At 48.1% G+C, this 24,850-nt stretch overlaps 1 protein-coding gene across 1 annotated transcript in view; it reads right to left on the bottom strand.

Annotated features, from left to right (window-relative positions):
• Positions 1-11,525: 11,525 nt before the first annotated feature.
• Positions 11,526-24,850, bottom strand: part of LOC146809748 (uncharacterized) — a 56,052-nt gene continuing 42,727 nt past the window's right edge. Inside the window, exon 3 of the mRNA XM_085614377.1 lies at positions 11,526-12,022. Within this exon, the coding sequence (XP_085470503.1) occupies positions 11,875-12,022 (148 nt within the window). The 3' untranslated portion in view covers positions 11,526-11,874. The remainder of the gene's footprint in view (positions 12,023-24,850) is intronic.

Genomic DNA, 24,850 nt, shown 5'->3' on the forward strand with positions numbered 1-24,850 from the left:
ATTGGGGTGCGTCTAGGATGCCGTTGTCCTCGATGAAAGTAGTCAGCTGGGCGTTAAAGAGCCTTTGATGAGGTTGACTCGGAACAGCATTCTGTTCTTCAGTAAAATCACTTTGCCAGTTTGTAGTGACTGGCAGCTGCCTTTCACACGGCTATCAACCCCAGCAATCACCAAGACAGAGCGCACTTCATACAGCCCCAGCAGTCTTTCCAGTTTACTGTTTCTATGAAACACTAGTGGTACCTTTTCTTTTAATTACTCTCTTCCCCGCTTCATGCATATAAATTCATGGTGTAGCATTAATTAGAAAAATCCAACATGAACTTTTAAAATTACATTTATAGCACCTACTACCCCTAACGAGGCATCCTAAAATGATCCCAGGAACTGCCATGCACAGAATTCAGTAACTTTGCTCATTTTTAATGGTTGAAAGTGTCTCTTCTTTAAGTATAGCATGTGGGAGAGAGGTGGTTCAGCCGGTATGTTCTTCTTAGTTGTCAACTATTTTTGTTGCCAATTCTTTCCCCATCACGCTGTTTGTATTCCTCTACAACATATAAAAAACACAAAGCCAACAGATTTGGCATCTGCGAAATCTATTAGCTTTGCCAATGCTGGTTAGGCAGTTGAGATAGAGCTGGCTGTACCACTGCAAGTTCTGGTCAGTTTGTTCTTGTAAGATGTATGTCCTCATAATCCTCTGCACTCTTCATCATTTGAATTTGAATCCATAATAGGATCCTTGTACCACCGTGCTTTGGGAGGTAGCTGCCTTTGGGTTAGAATCGTATAGAGTCTAGACCTTCTCCAGAAAAGGAGGGATCCGACAGTGCAGTACGTGTAGTCATGCGTTGCCAAGGTCATGTATCTTAAATTGGCCACTATCTGACGCCAAGAATTATTACTGGAAAAAGAAGGATGAGCATGTTGGGAATCTCTCCACCAGCCCAGTTGGCTCATTAATCTTTGTGGAGTTGAGGGACCCTGGAGAGTCTGGTAAAGATGATGACAGGTGAGCTGGACTACTGGCTTGATAGGAATGCCCTGTTACCCCACTGCTGGATTTGCAGTGGACAGACAGTAGGCTAACCCCATAATCTGTGACTGTGTAACAACTGGCCAAGGACACCATAACCAGACAGCGAGTTTAACTCAACTAGAAGATAGAAAAAATATTTCTCTTCCTCTGGGCTCCTACTTGATGTGCATCACACTTTCCCTGGACTGTACAGATTGGATCAGAAGTACATGCTGTGGGAGATTGCGAAAGTCAAATGACACAACGTGCTCACTTATAACTTGGTGCAGCTGTGACAACAGAATTTAAGAATAAATTGAGTGCAAGCTAACCAGTGATCCACTGATTGAAAATAGAAATGCTGAGTATGCAAACACCCATGTAGAAATAATAGGGAATGCATATCATACATGCACATATATGTGACTGTGCTAAGGCCTCAATAATCAAAAGAGGTGGGAACGAGTTTTAAATTACACTCAACTTCCCATAAAAGAACATATAAAATCAAATTGAGTGGAAGAGTTGTGTTGAGACCGTGGGGGGGGGGGGTCAATACCAATATTGTTGTGAGACCCTCAACAGTGGTGCTCCGCCAAAGGCGTGTCTGCCATTGGCGTACTTAGCCTGGACTGTCTCTTGAATCCGAGACCATATGGGATCCACCATGTGAGGAAAAAAGTTTTAAAAATACCTCCTACCTTTAGAAAGGACACACTTTATTAAAAAGATCAAACGTAGTGGTATGATTAAATAATGCAATATTTGAAAGGAGAGGTATTCGGTGTCTCTCACATATTTCTCTGGAAGAGCCAGGTCAACATGTTTCAGCCAACTTTCCGCCCTATGGGTCGATGGCTTGGACCGAAAGGTTCTTTTGTAAAATTCCTTCACTAAGTTAAATTAAATCAAATGGGACACTTTTTTTCTTCTTCTTTTTTTGACATATGGGACTCTTTGTCCTATCCTAAAAGGAGGCAAAAAGACATGGAGAACAATGTGATATGAATTAGAATATAGTAGTGATGTTGACCCATACTTCTAATAATGCATGCACCCAATGATTTCTATAAATGTGTATTTCTTCTTTTATAGGCATCCCAAATTGGTTGGACATATTGTTCCAAAGCCAACTCAATTCTTGCTGTATTTCTTTTTCAAGTTCATCAAATAATAATGCTTTCTTTCTGTTGGGGCAAAAGTCTAGACCATACATCAGTGTTTCCCAAACTGGGGTCCGAGGACCCCCAGGGGTCCGTGGCTCATTCCCAGGGGGTCCCCAGGCAGCAGTTTTAAAAGCACTCCAAAGTTCCTTGTAAAATTAGCAGTTTTTCGAGCAACTATAAAAGTATCAAGAAAATGCCAGTGATTAATTTACCTGCTGGAGAGAGATGACTGTTTTGTCCAGTGGCAGCCTTGACTTATCTTATGCAACACAGAGGGTTAATATGCCTACTGCAAAGAACGTGTACAATGCATTTTAAAAAACAGTATTTTATGTGCATAGGTCAGTGGGTTACTGATTTTGTCACAGATTCTTTTGTCACTGTGCAATTCATAAGGGACTATCGTAATCTAGCAGTGTCCTATAAACTGTCATCAAAGAGCCGCTTGCAAACTGCATGGTAAAAGTTAGCAACATATGTTTATTCCCAGTCTGTCATTATCCTGATGCGGCTATGTTCTCACTTCCTGCACATGAACTATTTTGTAATGCCGTTTTGTCACTTCTATGTGTGCTGCCTAATGCAGCACACATGGAAGTTACAAAACGTCATTTTTTATTAAAGATTGTTTATGTGCAGGAAGGGCCACCTTCCTGAACATAAACAATCAAAGGTGTTTTGCTTTTTCCGTTGGAAAAAGCAAAAACGAGGAGAAATAAGGCATTTCTCCTCATTTTGCAAAGTTAAGACCAGGTTTTTCATGGTCTTAATTTTGGTGCTGTCTCCTATTTAAGCTGACCTTGTAAATAGAGGGCAGCGTCAAAATCAATGGTTGTTGGAGTGAAACGCCCACTGCCCACCTTTTTCACGCTAAGCATTGCATGAAAGGGGGCCTTATTTACAAGGCAGCGTTAAGCCACAATAAGTGGCTTAACGCTGCCTTGTAAATAAGGATAAGCCCCTATTGCCACAGGAACATCGCAAAAAGTGACGTTCCCATGGCAATAGAAACTTGTAAATATGCTCCTAAAATCCTTAGTAATTTGAGTATTTGTTTTGTGTGCACACGTGTTTATTTTTTTCAAATTACTGTTTTAATGTTTGAAATTTAAATCCTACAAATTGCTTGGGGGTCCCCGGCTTCCAGTGGTGACTCAATGGGGGTCCTCAGGAGTCAAGTTTGGGAACCACTGCCATACATGGATTCCAAAGTTTTCAAACATGTCCACTCACTTTTCCCATTCTACTGGTGGGTTGCCTGACTATGTCAAGAATATTGGTGGTGGGATTATAGCTGAAGATTTCATGTTGAAAGCACTATGTGGAAACTCCTTAACTCCAAACCAATCGATTAGAATGTGACATTCAATTTAAATATGGTGGAATATAACTATCCTAAAACAAATACAATGACCTTCTGGGAATTATTTTTCGAAGGGCCATTCCTTTAATAGGGAACCTAACAACAAAATAGCACAAGAGTCAGAGCAGGAGGGCAGGCTGGAACGATACAGTAACAGTAGCTGTATAAATAACAGTAGAAGTATAAAGGGTTTTAAAGGATAATTAGAGTTAGCATGACCCACTTTACAGAAACTCAGGATTCTGCTGCATGTTTTTTAAAGTTTAACAATGCTTACATTTAGCACATATTTGTTATTATTTGAGTGACATTCAGGCACATGCATCAAAGCTATTTGCGATCGCAAACGGCGCGAATCGCAAAAATCGGCCGTTTGCGATCGCAAAAATAGCTTTTGCGATGCATGAAACAACTTGCCACTCGCAATTTAAGAAATCGCAAATCATTGTGATTTCTTAAATAGCGATTGCATTTAAGGAATCCCTAATTGAGATTCCTTAAATGCAATGCATTACAGTTTAAAAAATAGCGATTTCGCTATTAGCGTGAGCAAATTACCATGAGGCTGGACCTCATGGTAATTTGCGAAAACTTAGAAAAATGCACTTATTTGCATTTTTCTAAGTTTCATGTTGCCCACACACATGCCCTTAGAGCATGTGTGTATGCAACATTTGTGCAGAGTGAACATACATGGGTGCAATAGGGTGTCATTTTGACACCCTTGCACCATCGAAATTGCGGGAGCAATTTGCGAGTGCCTACTGGTACTCGCAAATTGCTCCCGCAATCTCTAATTCATTCCTATGGGCCTGGAGGCCCATAGGAATGAATGGGAAGACATTCCTTAATTGCGACTCGCAATTTGCTAGTCGCAATTAAGGAATTTGTGGGAATCGCTATTTCTTTAGCGATTCCTACATGCATAGGGTTTTGCTATTCCTTAATTGCGATTCCTTAATAATCGCTATTAAGGAATCGCAAAACCCTATGATGATGCATGTGCCTGATAGTCCCCTGAACAATCAGGCACATGCATCATCATAGGGTTTTGCGATTCCTTAATAGCGATTATTAAGGAATCGCAATTAAGGAATAGCAAAACCCTATGCATGTAGGAATCGCTAAAGAAATAGCGATTCCCACAAATTCCTTAATTGCGACTAGCAAATTGCGAGTCGCAATTAAGGAATGTCTTCCCATTCATTCCTATGGGCCTCCAGGCCCATAGGAATGAATTAGAGATTGCGGGAGCAATTTGCGAGTACCAGTAGGCACTCGCAAATTGCTCCCGCAATTTCGATGGTGCAAGGGTGTCAAAATGACACCCTATTGCACCCATGTATGTTCACTCTGCACAAATGTTGCATACACACATGCTCTAAGGGCATGTGTGTGGGCAACATGAAACTTAGAAAAATGCAAATAAGTGCATTTTTCTAAGTTTTCGCAAATTACCATGAGGTCCAGCCTCATGGTAATTTGCTCACGCTAATAGCGAAATCGCTATTTTTTAAACTGTAATGCATTGCATTTAAGGAATCTCAATTAGGGATTCCTTAAATGCAATCGCTATTTAAGAAATCACAATGATTTGCGATTTCTTAAATTGCGAGTGGCAAGTTGTTTCATGCATCGCAAGGAATATGCTACTTACCAGTATGCATCTGTTCTTGGCATGTAGAGCTGCAGAGTTGTACACTTAGCATAGGTCGCCATCTGGTGTTGGGCCCGGATGTTTGCAGTTTGTTTTTCTTCTTGGACCGTCTTTGGAAGTCACGAGTTTGGTGACTCCTCCTTCGGTCCGTACTGCGCATGGGCTTCGGCTCCATCCTCAGATTGTTTTTCGCCAACAGGGAAATGATGGAGCGTAGTAATAACAGTGAGAAACCCATGTGTGTTGTATCGAAATAAGATGGACTGGAACGGATACAGGTAGCCGGGGAGGCGGGTGGGCGTGTACAACTCTGCAGCTCTACATGCCAAGAACAGATGCATACTGGTAAGTAGCATATTCCGTTCGAGGCATATGAGCTGCAGATTGTACACTTAGCATAGATTATATAGCAGTACCCAACCTTAGCGGCGACCACCGGTATCCGTTGCAGCTGTTTGAAAGAGTGTTTTTAGTACAGCCTGGCCCACCCTAGCTTGCTGCTGGGAGTGCACATCTACACAGTAGTGTTTTGTGAATGTGTGCGGTGTAGACCATGTGGCTGCCTTGCATATGTCATCTAAGGGTATATTCCCTAGAAAAGCCATAGAAGCCCCTAACTTTCTTGTAGAGTGGGCTTTAGGGGGAACAGATAATGTTCTCTTTGCCTTCTGATAGCAAATTTGTATGCATTTTACAATCCACCTAGCTATCCCTGATTTTGAGATGGGGTTGCCTTTATGTGGTGGAGAAAAGGAGACGAACAACTGTTTGGTCTTCCTGAAGGGTTGCGTTCTTTGTATGTAATAAAGCAACGCTCTTTTCACATCTAGTGTGTGTAAGGCCCTTTCCGCAACAGATTGGGGTTGCGAAAAGAAGACAGGTAATTCCACTGATTGATTGAGGTGGAAGGGGGTAATGACTTTGGGCAGGAACTTCGGATTAGTTCGAAGTATGACCTTGCTGTGATGCATTTGTATGTAAGGTTCCTGTATGGTGAACGCTTGTATTTCGCCAACCCTTCTAAGGGAAGTGATAGCTACAAGGAAAGCTGTTTTCCAGGTGAGAAATTGTAGCTCACATTTGTGCATTGGTTCGAAGGGCGGACCCATTAGTCGTGTAAGGACCAAATTTAGATTCCATACAGGGGAGGGTGGTGCCCTGGGAGGAATTACTCGTTTAAGGCCTTCCATGAAGGCTTTAATAGCGGGCACTCTGAAGAGTGACAAATGCTGTCTGTTTTGTAGATAGGCAGCGATCGCTGCTAGGTGTAGGCGTATGGATGAATACGCCAGGTTACACCTGTGAAGATGGAGCAGATAGCATATGATGTGTTGTATGGATGCATCTAGAGGGTTGATTGTATTGTTACGGCAGTACATTACAAATCTTTTCCACTTTGCGGCATAGCATGCTCTAGTGGTAGGACGTCTGGCTTCCATGATGATGTTCATGCAATCAGGGGGAAGGTTAAGGTACCCGAATTCTAAGATTTCAGGAGCCAGATCGCCAGGTTGAGCTGAGCTGGGTCCGGGTGCCTGATTTCTCCATGGTTCTGGGTTAGGAGGTATGGGGAAAGGTGCAGTTTTTGATGTGGTACCACTGATAGTTGTAGTAGCGTGGTGTACCACGGCTGTCTGGCCCACGTCGGAGCTACCAGAATGAGTGTGAGGGAGTGCTGTTGTAGTTTCCTGACCACTAATGGAATTAGTGGGAGAGGTGGAAAGGCGTATGCAAATCTGCCTGACCAGTTCATCCATATCGCATTGCCCTTGGACAATGGGTGTGGGTATCTGGCGGCGAAGCTTGGGCATTTTTTGTTTTCGTGGGTGGCGAAGAGGTCTATTTGAGGATGCCCCCACTGTTGGAAGAATGGGTGAAGAACTTGTGGATGCAGTTCCCATTCGTGTAGTTGTTGAGTCTGTCTGCTGAGCAGATCTGCTATGGTGTTTTGTACGCCTGGAACATGTTGTGCCAGGAGAAAAATGTTTTGGGGAATTGCCCATCTCCATATGCTCTGGGCTAAGCGGGAGAGCTGGGGAGAGTGTGTCCCCCCCTGTTTCTGTATATAATACATCGCAGTCATGTTGTCTGTGCGAATGAGGACTGCTTTGCCTGAAATCTGCTTTTGGAAAGATTTTAGGGCTAGAAAGATCGCCAAAAGCTCCAGATGGTTGATGTGGAGCGTTTTTTGCTGTGGCGTCCATAGACCTTGCATTGTGAGGTGTAAGAGGTGCGCTCCCCAGCCGGAGAGCGATGCGTCCGCTGTTAGAGTCACTTGGGGAACCGGGTCCAGGAACGGCCGTCCCTTGGAAAGGTTTGTGGTGTTCCACCACTGCAGAGAGTGATGTGTGCGGCCGTCCACCAACACCAGATCCGTCAGCTGACCCTGGGCCTGGTTCCACTGTTGTGCTAGGCACTCCTGAAGTGGACGCATGTGGAGTCTTGCATGGGGCACTATGAAGATGCAAGACGCCATCATCCCTATGAGCTTCATAAACACTCTTGCTGGTAGAGAGTGTTGAGGAAGGAATATTTTGCGTAAGGCTAGAATGCTTGTGATTCTGGCTGAGTTTGGATAGGCAATACCTTTTGAGGTGTCTATGGTGGCCCCGAGATATTGCTTTGTGTGAGATGGTATGAGGTGGGACTTTTGGTAGTTCACCGTGAAGCCTAGCTGATGAAGCAGTTGGATGGTGCTGTTTGTATGTTGCACGCATTGGTGGTAGGACGCGGCTTTTATGAGCCAGTCGTCTAAGTAAGGGAAGACGTGAACATGTTGACGTCTGAGGTGTGCTGCTACTACTGCTAGGCATTTGGTAAACACCCGTGGTGCAGTGGTGACCCCGAAGGGGAGAACCTTGAATTGGTAATGTTGCCCGTCCACCACGAACCTGAGGTATTTTCTGTGAGAGGGGTGTATTGGAATGTGAAAGTACGCGTCTTTCAGATCCAGTGTTGTGAGAAAGTCTCCCTGGCAGAGGAGTGGGAGGACTTGTTGTAAGGTGACCATGTGAAAGTGGTCTGAATGTATGTAGGCATTTAGAGGCCGGAGATCCAGAATGGGTCTGAGGGTCTCGTCTTTCTTTGGGATTAAGAAATATAGGGAGTAGACCCCTAGATTTCGTTGATTGTCGGGTACCTGCTCTATAGCGTGTTTCTGGAGGAGCGAGAGTACCTCTTGTTTGAGCAGTGTGGAATGCTCTTGGGACATTGGACGGTGCCTTGGTGGGATATTGGGTGGGGTAGATGTTAGCTCGAGGCAGTACCCTGACCGAATGATTTGGGTCACCCATTTGTCCGATGTTATGGACTCCCATACGTGGATAAAATCTTGTAGTCTGCCCCCGACCGGAGTGGAATGGTCTGGGGGGAGCGAAGGGGAGTCATTGTGCGGGTGGGGTGGCAGAACGGGTATTGTTGGTTTTGCCCCTGCCCTTATTGTTGTTGCCTCTGTAACCACCTCTTTGGTTGCCCTTTGAAAAGGTATTTTGAGGAGGGGATTTGTAGGAGGTAGAGGCATTATCGGTGGAGGAGCCTCTACCTGTGCCACGAAAGGACGAGCGTCGAAAGGAACGCTTAGAGGCTTGGGTCTGGAGCGCTCCCATAGACTTCGCTGTGTCTGTATCTTTCTTCATTTTTTCGAGCGCTTCGTCTACCTTTGGGCCAAAGAGTGTTTGCTGGTCAAAGGTGTGATTAAGTATTGATGTCTGGACCTCAGGCTTGAACCCTGATATCCTGAGCCAGGCATGGCGGCGAAGCAGGACACTGGTGTTTATGGCTCTAGAAGCAGTGTCTGCTGCATCGAGGGCACACTTAATGGAGGTGTTTGTGATTAGTTTGCCCTCCTGTATCAGGTCATGAGCTTGGCGTTTGTATTTCTCTGGAAGGTGCTGCATAAGAGCCTCTAATTCATCATAGTGTGCTCTATCATATCGCGCAAGCAGTGCTTGTGTATTTGCAATGCGCCACATGTTTGCAGCCTGGTAGGCGGTGCGTTTACCAGACGCGTCCAGAAGTTTAGATTCCTTGTCTGGTGGTGGGGCATCTCCTGAGGATTGGGAGTTAGCCCGTTTTCTAGCTGTGGAGACAACTAGGGAATCTAGAGGAGCAGGGCCCTTGATGTATGCAGGGTCTGTGGGTGCCGCCTTGTACTTCTTCTCTATTCTAGGGTTTAGTACTCTGGCTCTGACAGGGTCTTTGAATACCTCTGTAGCGTGCTTGGTGACACCCTTAAGCATGGGTAAAATAGCAGTGGAACGATCTTGTAAATCAAATGTATCCAGTAGGAAGTCTTCTTCCACTGGTTCAGTGTGCATGTCCACCCCATGGTAGTGTGCTGCTCTCTGCACTAAATGGTGAAACCCTAAGGAGTCCTCTGGAGGAGACGGCCTTGATGGGTATAGGTCGTCTTGAGGTACATTGGGTACATCAGGGTTATTATAATCCTCCCATGGATCTGGGGTCCCTGGTGGAGTGGAATCCATTGGGGCGTCCCCTGGGTCATTGTCCGGGTCCCTGTCATCCGGATCTGGGGATGGGGCCGGATCGTAGTGAGGTAAAGGTGGAGGGGGTGGTGGTGGGAGGGGGGGTGGCAGTGGGGAGGGTACTCTAAGGGGAGAAGTAGCTGAGTCCCTCTTTTTGGGTGGAGGAGGAGGAGCCGGAGCCTCAAGGCGACGCTTCTTAGTAATCACAGTCAAAAGGCCAGTCTTTGGATCTCTGGACAAAGTCTTTTGTAAAGGGTCTGGTGTAAACAGAGCCAATGGCGCCGAGTTGTCTGTCGGCACCGGCGATTTCGGAACCGGAGGTTTCGATGTTCTGTGTACGCCATGCTTTTTGGAGGTCTCCGTGTGTTTCGGCGTGGAATGCTGTTTCGGCGCCGGAGCGTCGGTGCCGACCGATTTCTGTTTGTGTTTGGTCGGCGCCGAGTGTCCAGGCTTCGGCACCGGTGGTTTCGGAGTCGAGCTGGATTTTGCAGGCTTCGGTGCCGAGTGGTGTTTATCGGCACCGGGCGTCGGCTGGCTCGATCCCGAGCTGCCGTGAGACTTTGAGTGCTTCGACACCGGGCCCGAAGGTGGGGTGATCGAGGCTTTGGTTTTGGTTTTGCCCAGGCCGGCAGGCGAGGGAGTAACCGGAGTCTCTTTGGTTTTCGGTGCGGGGCTGGGAGGGGGTATTGTACTCACGGCCCGCTGTCCTGGTGTTACGTCCTCCCGGTCGGAGTCGTCGGCCTCGGAAGCGCTGACGATGTCTTCTCCCAGTTCGGTGTGTGTCTGCCCCGAAGCTTCGGCGTCGTCTCCGAAGATGTCCGGTGGAGCTGTCGAGGATGAGTGCGCCATGGTGCGTCGAGCCCTTCGATCTCGGATCGTTTTCTTCGATCGAAAAGACTTGCAGGCGGGGCAGTCTCGAGCCTCGTGTTCTGGAGAGAGGCAAAGGTTACACACCTGATGGAGGTCGGTGTGGGGAAATTTAGACCCACATTTTGGGCACTTTTTAAACGGAGTCCTTTCCATCGGCCGGGACCGGAGTCGCGGAGGGCCCGAAGGCCGGTGTCGATGTACGGGATGGAAAAAGTGCCGCTTCGAGAGATGAAGATGATGAGGAACTCGAAGAATCGAGGATTTTCCGTCGAGGCTGGAACCGTAGAAGTTCGAAGCCGGAGCACGAAGTATCACATCCGAGCCCGATGGCGGAAAAAAACAATCTGAGGATGGAGCCGAAGCCCATGCGCAGTACGGACCGAAGGAGGAGTCACCAAACTCGTGACTTCCAAAGACGGTCCAAGAAGAAAAACAAACTGCAAACATCCGGGCCCAACACCAGATGGCGACCTATGCTAAGTGTACAATCTGCAGCTCATATGCCTCGAACAAGCTATTTTTGCGATCGCAAACGGCCGATTTTTGCGATTCGCGCCGTTTGCGATCGCAAATAGCTTTGATGCATGTGCCTGTATATCCAACAATAAAGCGAGGTTTTTAGCATGTATTTGCACTTCTTTTTATACACTGGCTCACCGTGAACTCAGTAAAGAGCAAGGAATACACTGAAATGAGTAGACTTAGGGCCAGATTACAATATTGGCGGATGGGATATGTCGTCACAATGTGACGCCTATTCCGTCTGCCGTATTACAAGTTCCATAGTATATAATGGAATTACAATTTGGCAGATGGGATATTCATCACGTTTATGACAGAGCTACTCTGTCCGACAAGATCGTAATCAGGCCCATAGTTGGTTATATCACGTTAAAACAACCTCCTGTGTAACTGGATGCTGTGCTAGCTGTAACTCACAGCCAAAATTATGTTGTAACTGGAGGACTACACCTGGTAGAAAAAAAGATTTTATTCCGCAAGTAACTAGAGCATGGTCCACCCCTGCCAGCCAGAATATCACTGGCACACTGTGGAATAACGCCAATCAATGCATAACAAAAAAGGAACATAAAACATTGTGCCAAGGCATTCTCACTGGGTGGAAGGTACAATACACTTAATCACTAGTCTCCACCAACCAATCCTCCTCTTAACTCTGTTGTACCACCAACTATTTTGCAATAAAGGATTGTTTACAGAAACTTGCAATTAGTGCACCATAATAAATGTCTTTTTAACAGAATTTTATAAACTGCTCAAAAATTTGAATACAACATATTTTCAAAATTAATCTAAAAGCATGAAAAACCAGAATGGAAAGTGTTGCGGATTGCAGCTATGGCACAGGCTGGCAGGTCAACGCGGTTGTCATGTCCTAGCATTCCCCAGCACCACCTCGTCAGCTGCCGGTATGCTGTGTAGCGGAACATCCGGTAGTTTCTAAAAGCAGAAGCAGAAGGAATTTAGGGTTTCGCACCAGGTAGTACCGAGTATGTGCTTTTACATGATTTAGTGGGGTCATAACATGCTCACAAAATCACTACCTCCCAAGACATATTACACACACTCTACAAAAGCATGTTAAAACAGAACTCTTATGATACACTCAACAAAGTCCAATTAGGCAATTGTCTATTAAGGCATCCAAAAGCCCTTTTTGGGATCACTTACTTACCACACATACATTTACAGTGCAATGGGCACATGTACAAACCAAAGAAATAACTAAGTAATTTGGTACAGCCCACAAGTTTCCCCTTACCAAATGCTCACAGCTTATTAAAACCAACTTTCACAGAGGAGTTCCAAGATCAAATAGAGGTACGAGGCCTGTGAATTTAATATTCTTACCATCCCTGATAATACATGGTCACACCATCAACGTTCCCTCAAACCACTTATGTCCTTGGGGCCTCATTTACAAGAAAGTGCTGCAGCGTGCCACACGGCTCTTTCAAAGCACAGGAATGCGACATATTTACAATATGTTGCATTCCTGTGCTCTCCCCTGCGATGGCACACAATGGGCTGCCATGAACCGACGCAGGCACGCTTGGACCATGGTGCAAGGATGCCTGCGCCATGCGGATGATCGTTTATGTGCAGGAAGGATTCCCTTCCTGCACATAAACAATCTGAAAGGAATATGCTACTTACCAGTATGCATCTGTTCTTGGCATGTAGAGCTGCAGATCTACACACTATGCATAGATCGCCATCTGGTGTTGGGCCCGGATGTTTGCACTTGTTTTTGTCCTGGAATGTCTTTGGAAGTCTCGAGATAGGTGACTCCTCCTTAGGATGCTAGTGCACATGGGCATCAGCTCCATCCTCAGATTGTTTTTGGCCAGCAGGGAAATGATGGAGCTTAGTAAAAAACAGGAAATATGCCCATGTATGGTGTATCTAAATAAGATCTTACTGGAACAGATAAAGGTAGCCGGGGAGGCGTGTGCAGATCTGCAGCTCTACATGCCAAGAACAGATGCATACTGGTAAGTAGCATATTCCGTTCGAGGCATTTGAGCTGCAGATTACACACCATGCACAGATTGTATGTATAGCAGTACTCCTCCTTAGCGGCGACCACCAGTATCTGTTGCAGTAGTTTGAAATAGTGTTGAGTACAGCCTGGCCCACACTAGCTTGTTGTTTTGTTTGCACATCTACACAATAGTGTTTTGCGAATGTGTGCGGTGTAGACTATGTAGCTGCTCTGCAGATGTCATCTAAGGGAATGTTCCCTAAAAATGCCATGGAAGCCCCTATCTTTCATGAAGAGTGGTCTTTAGGAGGAACAGATAAAGTACGTTTTGCTTTGTGGTGGCAAATTTGTATACTTTTAACAATCCATCTAGCTATCCCCGATTTCCATATGGGGTTGCCTTTGTGTGGTGGTGAGAAAGACACGAAGGAATATGCTACTTACCAGTATGCATCTGTTCTTGGCATGTAGAGCTGCAGATCTACACACTTTTGCATAGATCGCCATCTGGTGTTGGGCCCGGATGTTTGCAGTTTGTTTTTCCTCTTGGAAAGTCTTTGGAAGTCTCGAGGTCGGTGACTCCTCCTTTGGATCGTATTGCCCATGGGCTTCGGCTCCATCCTCATGATGGAGCATAGTAACAACAGTGAAGAAACCCATGTGTGTTGTATCTAAATAAGATAGACTGGAACAGATACAGGTAGCCGGGGAGGCGGGTGGGCGTGTGTAGATCTGCAGCTCTACATGCCAAGAACAGATGCATACTGGTAAGTAGCATATTCCGTTTGAGGCATATGAGCTGCAGATTACACACTTTTGCATAGACTATATAGCAGTTTCCAACCTTAGCGGCGACTACCGGTATCTGTTGCAGTGGTTTGAAATAATGTTTTTAGTACAGCCTGGCCCACACTAGCCTGCTGCTTGGTTTGCACATCTACACAATAGTGTTTAGTGAAAGTGTGCGGTGTTGACCATGTAGCTGCTTTGCAGATATCATCTAATGGGATGTTCACTAGAAAAGCCATGGAAGCCCCTATCTTCCGTGTAGAATGGGCTTTAGGGGGAACGGATAGCATTCGTTTTGCTTTGTGGTAGCAAATCTGAATGCATTTTACAATCCACCTAGCTATCCCTGATTTTGAGATGGGGTTGCCCTTGTGTGGTGGAAAGAAAGAGACAAACAGTTGTTTGGTCTTTCTGAAAGGTTGTGTTCTTTGCATATAGTAAAGTAAGGCTCGTTTGACATCTAGCGTGTGTAGAGCCTTTTCTGCAACGGTCTGAGGTTGCGAGAAAAATACTGGTAATTCTACAGATTGGTTTAGGTAAAAAGGGGAAATGACTTTAGGTAGGAATTTTGGGTTGGTACGGAGAACAACCTTGTTCTGGTGCATTTGAAGAAAAGGTTCTTGTATTGTAAGTGCTTGTATCTCACTGACCCATCTAAGGGAAGTGATGGCTACAAGGAAAGCTGTTTTCCATGTGAGAAATTGCAATTCGCATTTATGCAAAGGTTCGAAGGGAGGCCCCATCAGCCTTGTGAGAACGATATTTAAGTTCCACACAGGTGAGGGTGGTACTCTGGGGGAATTATTCTTTTTAGGCCTTCCATGAAGGCTTTAATGGCAGGTACTCTGAAAAGTGATAGGTGCTGCCTGTTCTGTAGGTAAGCTGCAATTGCTGCGAGGTGTAGCCGAATGGAGGTATAGGCTAGATTACACCTTTGTAGGTGGAGCAAGTAGCATATGATGTGTTGTATAGACACGTCTAGAGAATTGATTGTGTTGTTATGGCAATAAACCACAAATCTTTTCCACAAGGCAGCGTAGCAGGCTCTAGTGGTAGGGTGTCTGGCTTCTCTGATGACGTTCATACAGTCAGGGGGAAGGTTTAGGTATCCAAATTCTAGGATTTCAGGAGCCAGATCGCAAGGTTGAGCTGAGCTGGGTCCGGGTGTCTGATCTCTCCATGGTTCTGGGTTAGGAGGCATGGTGAGAGGTGTAGCTTTTGGTGTGGTACTACCGAGAGTTCCAGCAGCGTGGTGTACCACGGTTGTCTGGCCCATGTTGGAGCTACTAGGATCAGTGTGAGGGAATGCTGTTGTAGCTTTCGCACCACTAATGGAATTAGTGGGAGAGGTGGAAAAGCGTACGCAAATTTGCCTGACCAGTTCATCCATATCGCATTTCCTTTGGACAATGGGTGTGGGTATCTGGCGGCGAAGCTTGGGCATTTTTTGTTTTCGTGGGTGGCGAAGAGGTCTATCTGTGGATGCCCCCACATTTGAAAGAACGGATGAAGAACCTGTGGGTGAAGTTCCCACTAGTGGATCTGTTGTGTCTGTCTGCTGAGCAGATCTGCCACGGTGTTTTGGACTCCTGGAACATGTTGGGCTAGGAGAAAGATTTTGTGTGGAATTGCCCATCTCCATATGCTCTGTGCTAATTGAGAGAGCTGTGGAGAGTGTGTGCCGCCTTGTTTTTGAATATAATACATGGCCGTCATGTTGTCTGTGCGAATGAGGACTGCCTTGCCTGAAATCCGTGGTTGAAAGGACTTTAGGGCTAGAAAGATTGCTAGTAACTCCAGATGGTTGATATGGAGTAACTTTTGCTGAGTCGTCCATGTGCCCTGCACTGTGAGATGTAATAGGTGAGCTCCCCAGCCGGAGAGCAATGCGTCTGTTGTTAGTATTATTTGTGGAACCGGGTCCAGGATCGGTCGACCTTTGGAAAGGTTTGTGGTGTTCCACTACTGCAGAGAGCGATGGGTGCGACCGTCTACCAACACCAGATCTGTCAGTTGCCCCTGGGCCTGGTTCCATTGGCGCGCTAAGCACTCTTGGAGTGGACACATCTGGAGTCTTGCGTGAGGCACTATGAAAATGCAAGAGGCCATCATCCCTATCAGTTGCATAAACACTCTTGCTGGAAGGGAGTGTTGAAGTACAAATTTTTGTTGCAAAGCCTGAATGCTTGCAATCCTGGCCGGATTGGGGTAGGCTATTGCTTTTGAGGTGTCTATGGTGGCACCGAGGTATTTTTTTATGTGGGATGGTGTTAGCTGGGACTTTTGGTGGTTCACCGTGAAGCCTAGTTGGTGAAGTAGTTGGATTGTAGTGGCGGTGTGGTGTACACATTGGTTGTATGAAGTGGCTTTTATCAGCCAGTCGTCCAGGTATGGGAAGACGTGAATGTGCTGTCTTCTGAGGTGTGCCGCCACTACCGCTAGGCACTTGGTGAATACCCGTGCTGCTGTTGTGACTCCGAATGGGAGCACCTTGAACTGGTAGTGTTGTCCGTCAACCACAAATCTGAGGTACTTTCTGTGAGCATGGTGTACTGGAATGTGGAAGTATGCGTCTTTCAAGTCCAGTCTGGTGAGAACGTCGTTCTGGGAGAGGAGCGGAAGCACCTGCTGAAGCGTTACCATGTGAAAATGGTCTGAGTGTATGTATGTGTTTAGGGGCCGGAGATCTAGAATAGGTCGTAGAGTCTCGTCGCTTTTTGGTATTAGAAAATATAGGGAGTAGACCCCAAATTTTGCTGATTGACGGAAACGTGTTCTATTGCCTGTTTTTGTAGGAGGGAGATTACCTCCTACTTTAGTAATGTGGAATGTTTGGGGGGTAGATGTTAATTCCGAGCAGTATCCTGACCGAATAATTTGGGTCACCCATTTGTCTGAGGTGATGGTCTCCCAGACATGAAGGAAATTTTGAAGTCTGCCCCCGACCGGAGTGGGATGGTCTGGAGGGAGCGGGGGGAAGTCATTGGGTAGGCGGTGTGGTAGAGCGGCCGGTATTTGTTTTGCCTCTGCCTTTATTATTGTTGCCCCTATAGCCGCCTCTTTGAAAACCCCTTGTGAAGGTGTGAGTGGGGGATTTGTAGGAAGTGGACGCGTTATCTGAGGAGTAGCCTCTAGATGTAGTCCGAAAGGAAGAGCGGCGAAAAGAGCGCCTGGGAGGGTGTGACTGTAGGGCTCCCATGGACTTCGCCGTATCGGTGTCCTTCTTCATTTTTTCGAGGGCCTCATCTACCTTTGGGCTGAATAGGTGTTCCTGGTCAAAGGGATGATTCAGGATGGAGGCTTGTACCTCTGGTTTAAATCCTGATATTCTTAGCCAAGCATGGCGACGGAGGAGGACACTAGTATTAATGGCCCTGGAGGCTGTGTCTGCTGCATCTAAGGCACAGCGTATAGCGGTGTTAGTGATCATCTTACCCTCTTGAATTAATTCATTGGCCCTAGTTTTATAGCTTTCAGGGAGGTGGTGCATTATGTTTTCCAATTCATCATAATGTGCCCTATCGTATCTGGCCAATAGCGCTTGGGTGTTGGCGATACACCATATATTGGCTGCCTGTGACGCAGTGCGCTTTCCTGATGCGTCCAGTAGCTTTGACTCTTTGTCAGGTGGTGGGGCTTCGCCTGACGCCTGGGAATTTGATCTTTTTCGTGCAGTGGAAACCACTAGGGAATCTAGTGGCGCTGGCCCTTTGATATAGGCAGGATCTGTGGGGGCAGCTTTGTACTTCTTCTCTATGCGTGGGTTAATGACCCTGGCTCTGACTGGGTCCTTAAAAACCTCTGGCGCATGCTTTACCACCCTTTTAAGCATAGGTAGTATGGCTGTAGACCTATGTGTGGTATCAAATGTGTCGAGGAGGAAATCCTCCTCGACTGGGTCAATGTGCAACTCTACCCCGTGATAGGGTGCCGCCCTTTGAAGTAGATGGTGGAACCCTAATGAGTCTTCCGGTGGAGATGGCCTGGAAGGGTAAAGGTCATCTTGTGGGACGTCAGGAATATCTGGGTTATTGTAGTCGTCCCATGGGTCTGGGGATCCTGTAGGGGTGGGGTCTTGGGGCACATCCCCTATATCGTGATATGGGTCCCCCTGATCATCATCGTCTGGAGACGGGGTCGGAGAGCGATGAGGTGGGGGTGGAGAAGGCGGAGGTGGAGAGGGTGGGGGAGGTGGAGGAGGTGGAGGAGGTGGGGAATGTATTCTGAAAGGAGAGGTAGCAGAGTCCTTCCTCTTTGGAGGTGGAGGCGGAGCTGGTTTGTTCAAATGTCTCTTTTTGGAAGAGAGTGCCAGATGTCCAGTTTTTGGATCCCTGGTGAGAGTTTTTTGTAAGGGATCCGGTGTAAATAGTTCCTGTGACAATGGTTGGTCCGTCGGCGCCGAAGTTTTCGGGGCCGATGACTTTTTAGGCTTGTCCGTGCCAGTTTGCTTAGCACTGGGCTTGGGAATCTCCGATCTCTTGATCGGCGCCGAGACGGGCTTCAGCTTGGAAGTGTCGGTGCCGAGGGCCTTATGGGGTTTGGTCGGTACCGAAGATGGCGTCGGTACGGAAGAGCTGGGTTTCGACCCTGAGGGATTCGGTGCGGAGCTCGGTGTCGAGGTAGAGGCTGGTTTCTTTTTCGGTGCCGAAGTGTGTTTCTCGGCACGGCTGGCAGGCTGGCTCGAGCCCGAGCCGCAGGAAGGCTTAGTTGGCTTCTTCACCGGGCCCGAAGGTGGGGTGTGTGAAGCAGTGTCTCTGGTCTTGCTTAGGCCCGGAGGCGAAGGCGTGGCCGAAGCCTTTTTGGGTGTTGGTGTGGGAGGGGGGGGTATAGTACTCATGACCCTCTGCGCCGGAGTGATGTCTTCCACATCTGAGTCGTCGGCCTCGGAAGCACCGACGAGGTCCTCTTCGGTGCGCTGCTGTCCCGGATCTTCGATGTCGTCTCCGAAGTGTCGACTGGAACGGAGGTCGAGGAGTGTGCCATGTTTCTTCTGGCTCTTCGGTCCCGAATAGTCTTTTTCGATCGGAAAGACTTACAGGCCGGACAGTCTCGAGCCTCGTGTTCAGGGAAAAGGCAGAGGTTGCATACCTCATGAAGATCGGTGTGGGGGAATTTGGACCCACATCGAGGGCACTTCTTGAATGGAGTTCTTTCCATCAGCTGGTACCGGAGCTTGGGTAGGCCCGAAGGCCGCCGTCGACGACTGGAACCGAAGATTTGTCGATGAGAAGGTGCCTTGATTTGAGGAGATCGCGATCGAAACAATACCGCGATGTGAGGTGAGGATTCCGCTTCGATCGGCGAACTGGAAATGTTCGGAACCGGAGCGCGAAGATTACATCCGAGCCCGATGGCGGAAAAAACAATATGAGGATGGAGCCGAAGCCCATGCGCAATACGATCAAAAGGAGGAGTCACCGACCTCGTGACTTCCAAAGACTTTCCAAGAGGAAAAACAAACTGCAAACATCCGGGCCCAACACCAGATGGCGATCTATGCAAAAGTGTGTAATCTGCAGCTCATATGCCTCGAACAAGTTGTTTTGTCTTACGAAAGGGTTGTGTTCTCTCCATGTAATATAGCAATGCTCTTTTAACATCTAAAGTATGAAGAGCTCTTTCTGTGACAGTCTGTGGTTGCGAGAAAAATACGGGCAACTCTACAGACTGATTGAGGTGGAAGGGCGAAATGACTATAGGAAGGAATTAGGATTTGTTCAGAGAACAACCTTATTATGATGGATTTGCAGAAAAGGTTCTTGAATAGTTAGTGCTTGTAGCTCACTGACTCGCCGTAGAGAGTTAATGGCCACTAGGAAAGCAACTGTCCATGTTAGGAATTGAAGCTCACATTTATGTAGAGGTTCAAAGGGAGGACCCATCAGACGTGCGAGAACGATGTTCAAATTCCACACAGGTGAAGGTGGTACTCTGGGAGGAATGAATATGCTACTTACCAGTATGCATCTGTTCTTGGCATGTAGGGCTGCTGACATTCATATCTGTGCATAGATCGCCGCCTAGTGTTGGGTCCGGATGTTTGCACGTTGTTGTCCTGGAAGAGTCTTCGAAGTATCCTTGGATAGGTGACTCCTCCCCTGGACTACAGTGCGCATGGGCATCCTCTCCATCCTCAGATTGTTTTTCGCCATTGTGGCAGTGATGGAGTAGATACAGAAAGTGATGACCATGCTTGCAATAATTCTGAGAGCTGCAGCTGCGACAGGCGCCGGGGAGGAGGGAGGGCGATATGAATGTCAGCAGCCCTACATGCCAAGAACAGATGCATACTGGTAAGTAGCATATTCAGTTCGAGGCATGTGGGCTGCTGAATTCATATCTGTGCATAGAATACATAGCAGTGCCCTCTATTGGCGGCGGCTACCCGTGCCAGCTGCAGCGGTCTGAAAAAGTGTTTTGAGAACAGCCTGTCCTACAGCTGCCTGCTGTTTTGACTGCACATCTACGCAATAGTGTTTTGTAAATGTGTGTGTAGTGGACCATGTGGCTGCTCTGCATATATCATGCAGGGGAATGTTTCCTAGGAAGGCCATGGAAGCCCCCAACTTGCGTGTTGAGTGGGCTCGTGGTGGAATAGTTAATGTGCGTTTTGCCTTTTGATAACAGATTTGAATACACTTAACTATCCATCTGGCTATCCCTGCTTTGGAGATGGCGTTACCTTTGTGGTGTGGGGCAAAGGCAACGAACAGTTGTTTTGTCTTCCTGAAGGGTTTAGTCCTGTCGATGTAGTACATGAGGGCCCTCCGTACATCTAGTGTATGTAATGCCCTCTCTGCAACAGTTTGTGGGTTTTGGAAGAAAACGGGCAGTTCAATAGTCTGGTTCATGTGGAACTGCGATATTACCTTGGGCATGAATTTGGGGTTGGTACGTAGTACGACCCTGTTGGCGTGAACCTGAATAAATGGCTCTTGAACGGTTAGTGCCTGGAGTTCACTAACTCTTCTTAGGGAAGTGATCGCTACCAGGAAGGCTACTTTCCAGGTAAGGAATTGAATCTCGCATGAGTGTAGAGGTTCAAAGGGTGGACCCATCAGGCGTGTGAGGACCAAGTTGAGGTTCCACATTGGAGCCGGTGGGTGACTAGGTGGAATGACTCGTTTGAGTCCTTCCAAGAATGCTTTGATGGCAGGCACTCTGAAGAGAGAGAGGTGCTGCCTGGTTTGCAGATAGGCTGATATTGCGGTCAAATGGACCCGTATAGAGGTGTACGCCAGATTGCATCGGTATAGGTGTAAGAGGTAACATATGATGTTGTGGATGGATGCGTCCAGCGGGTTAATGTCATTATTACCGCAATAAATGACGAACCGTTTCCATTTGGCTGCATAGCAAGCTCTTGTAGTGGGTCTCCTGGCCTCCTTGATGATGTCCATACAGTCAGGTGGCAGATTGAGATAGCCAAACTCTAGGACTTCAGGAGCCAGATCGCCAGGTTCAGCTGTTGCGGATCTGGGTGCTGAACCTCTCCATGGTTCTGCGTCAAATGCGCGGGTTTGATCCGCAGCCTTTGATGCGGTACCACGGAAAGTTCGAGGAAGGTGGTGTACCACGGCTGGCGTGCCCACGTGGGAGCAACTAGGACGAGTGTCAGGGAGTGTTGTCGGAGTTTGCGAGCCACCAGCGGTATCAACGGTGCTGGAGGAAAAGCGTACGCAAATTTGCCGGACCAGTTCATCCATATCGCATTGCCCTGCGACTGCGGGTGTGGGAATCTGGCGGCGAAGCTTTGGCATTTTGCGTTTTCGCTTGTCGCGAATAGGTCTATTTCTGGGTGACCCCACTGCTGGAAGTACGGTTGGAGTACCGATGGGTGTAACTCCCACTCGTGCATCTGGTGGCTGTGTCTGCTGAGCAGATCCGCCATCTGGTTGTCCTTGCCGGGGAGGTGTTCCGCCATGAGGAACATGTTCCTCTGAATGGCCCACTTCCACATGCTCTGAGCCAGATGAGACAACTGTGGAGAGTGTGTCCCTCCCTGCTTCTGTATGTAGTACATTGCGGTCATGTTGTCCGTCCGGATCAACACGACCTTGTTGCACAGATGTACTTTGAAAGCCTTCATGGCCAGGAAGATTGCCATCAGTTCCAGAAGGTTGATGTGCATCTTCTTCTGTTGTGTCGTCCATAGTCCCTGCACTGTGTAGTGGAGTACATGAGCTCCCCATCCCTGGAGAGACGCGTCCGCTGTCAGTACTATTTGTGGAACAGGCTCTTGGAACGGTCGGCCCTTGCAAAGGTTTTGTGGATTCCACCAATGCAGAGAGTTGTATGCCCGACCGCTCACCAACACTAGGTCTTTCAACTGTCCTTGAGCCTGATTCCACTGACGTGCTAGGCACTCCTGAAGTGGGCGCATATGTAATCTCGCGTGCGGGACTATGAAGATGCAGGAGGCCATCATGCCTATCAACTGCATAAACACTCGCGCTGGAAGCGAGTGGTTGGGTCTGAACTTGGAGATCAGCGCTTGTATGCCGTTGATCCTCACTAAATATGGCTGAGCTGTGGCCGCCAGAGTGTCGATAGTCGCACCTAGGTACTGTTGTACGTGTGCGGGCTGGAGATGAGACTTTGGGTAATTTAGTGAGAATCCCAGACTGTGAAGAAGGTGAATGGTACGGGACACGTGGCTTGCACATTGCTGGGCCGATCTCGCTTGAACGAGCCAGTCGTCTAGGTAGGGGTAGACGTGTATGTGCTGTCTCCGTAAATGTGCCGCCACCGTAGCTAGGCACTTTGTGAAAACCCTGGGCGCTGTTGTCACGCCGAAGGGAAGGACTTTGAACTGATAGTGCTGCCCCTGAACAGTGAACCTGAGGTATTTTTTGTGTGAGGGGTGGATGGGTATGTGAAAATACGCATCCTTGAGGTCCAGTGATGCTAGGAAGTCTCCCTGCTGGAGAAGCGGAAGGACTTGCTGTAGAGTGAGCATGTGAAAGTGCTCCGAAAGAATGTACTGGTTCAGGGGTCTCAGGTCTAATATAGGCCTGAGCGACCCGTCCTTTTTTGGAATTAAGAAGTAGAGGGAGTAAACCCCCGTGCCCCGCTCGTGGACGGGTACGACCTCGATAGCGCCTTTTAGAAGCATACTTTCTACCTCTTGCTGTAAGAGCGTCAAGTGCTCTGAAGACATAGGACGGTTTCTTGGTGGTATTGTGGGTGGAGTGGAAGTTAACTCCAGACAGTAACCGTATTTTATAATATCTTTGACCCACCTGTCCGTGGTGATGGAGTTCCACGTGGACAGGAACCGTTGTAGCCTTCCCCCGACAGGTGTTATGTGGTCGGGAGGAAGGGAGAGGGCGTCACTGCTTGTTCTTGGGGGAGGACCTGGTGTTGCCGTAGCCACGTCCTCTGCCCTTGGTACTGGAGCCACGATAGCCACCTCGGGTGTTCTTATCGTAGGTGGTCTGCGTATTACCCTTGTTATATGTTTGTTGTGACCCCTGTCCTCTGCCTGCTCCCTTGTTTCCGGGGCGACGAAAGGAGCCGCTCCGAAAGGACTGAGTTTGTAGGGCGCCCATGGACTTTGCAGTGTCCGTGTCCTTTTTTATCTTCTCGAGGGTGGCGTCAACCTCAGGCCCGAACAAAAAGTCGGGGTTGACAGGCTGATTAAGGATATTGTTTTGTACCTCAGGCTTGAATCCTGAGATACGTAGCCAGGCGTGACGTCGTAGGATGACGCTAGTGTTGATGGCCCTGGCAGCCGTGTCAGCAGCGTCTAGTGCACATTTGATGGCAGCATTTGTGAGTAGCTGTCCCTCTCTGATAAGGATTTCTGCACCTTCTTTGTAGGGGTCAGGGAGGTGTTGAAGGAGTTGCTCCATTGTGTCATAGTGCGCCCTATCGTAGCGAGCGAGGAGCGCTTGAGTGTTAGCTATGCGCCATATGCTTGCAGCTTGTGCGGCAACTCGCTTGCCGGAGGTCTCCAGCACCTTGGACTCCTTGTCCGGGGGAGGAGCGTCACCCGTTGTCTGCGAGTGTGCCCTCTTGCGGGCATTCGCCACAACGATGGAGTCGAGTGGTAATTGTCCTCTGATGTAAGTAGGATCCCCAGGTGCTGATCTGTATTTCTTATCGATCCTGGGGTTTATCACTCGTGCCCTGGTGGGTTCCCTGAAAATGTCAGTGGCTGGCTTAAGGACCCCCTTCAACATTGGCAGAGTCTTTACATGTCTTTCTGAGGATGCAAAGGTGTCCATTAGAAAGTCATCTTCGATGATATCAGAGTGAAGCTGTACATCATGGTTGTTCGCCGCCCGTTCAATCAGAGCGTTGAACGCCGCAGTATCCTCTGTGGGTGACGTTTTTGCCCCATATAGTTGTGGGTCCTGTGCATCAAGAGGTGCACTGGGGTCTGCAGGGTCGCCCCAAGTTTGGTCAGGGTCCTGCTGGTCATCAGGGTCCGTGTCCACATGGTAGGGGACTTGTTCACCCATGTAGTCCTCCAATGCATCCGTGTCGGAGCGTGTGGGGGAGGCCCGGTGTGGATCCTGGTAGGGTGAATGAAAGGGTTCATACAGGAGAGGTTCTGTGTCCACAGGCAGCTTCCTCTTTAGCGGGATCCTGAAAGGTTCCAATGGCGGTTCCGAAGTTATCCTTCGGTCGTGGAGAATCATCCTGCCAGTGTCGGCGTCGATGACGCGTGACGGTGACGGCTCGACAGGCGTAACCGCAGTTTTGGTGGCCTGTGTCCTGAGTTGAAACGCCTTCGGGATTGTGGATGGAGGCAAGCCGAAGGTAATGCTGGTCGGCACCGACGAAACCGCTGGATCGATCGAACCCGACTGGTCCTGGAGGGCAGCCTTGGTTTTGCAGCCTGGCATTGCGCCAGGCCGTACTCGGGGCGCCTTAGAGGTCGTGGCCCCCGCCAGGGTCGTCGAGGCGGCTGCAGATATCTTCTGCGCCCGTGGTGCATCGAGCCGAGGTGCGGAGATCACCGTCGACGTCTTCGACACGTGAGGTTT

This window comes from Triturus cristatus, chromosome 7 (genome assembly GCF_964204655.1).
Source record: "Triturus cristatus chromosome 7, aTriCri1.1, whole genome shotgun sequence".
Classification (NCBI taxonomy): Eukaryota; Metazoa; Chordata; class Amphibia; order Caudata; family Salamandridae; genus Triturus; species Triturus cristatus.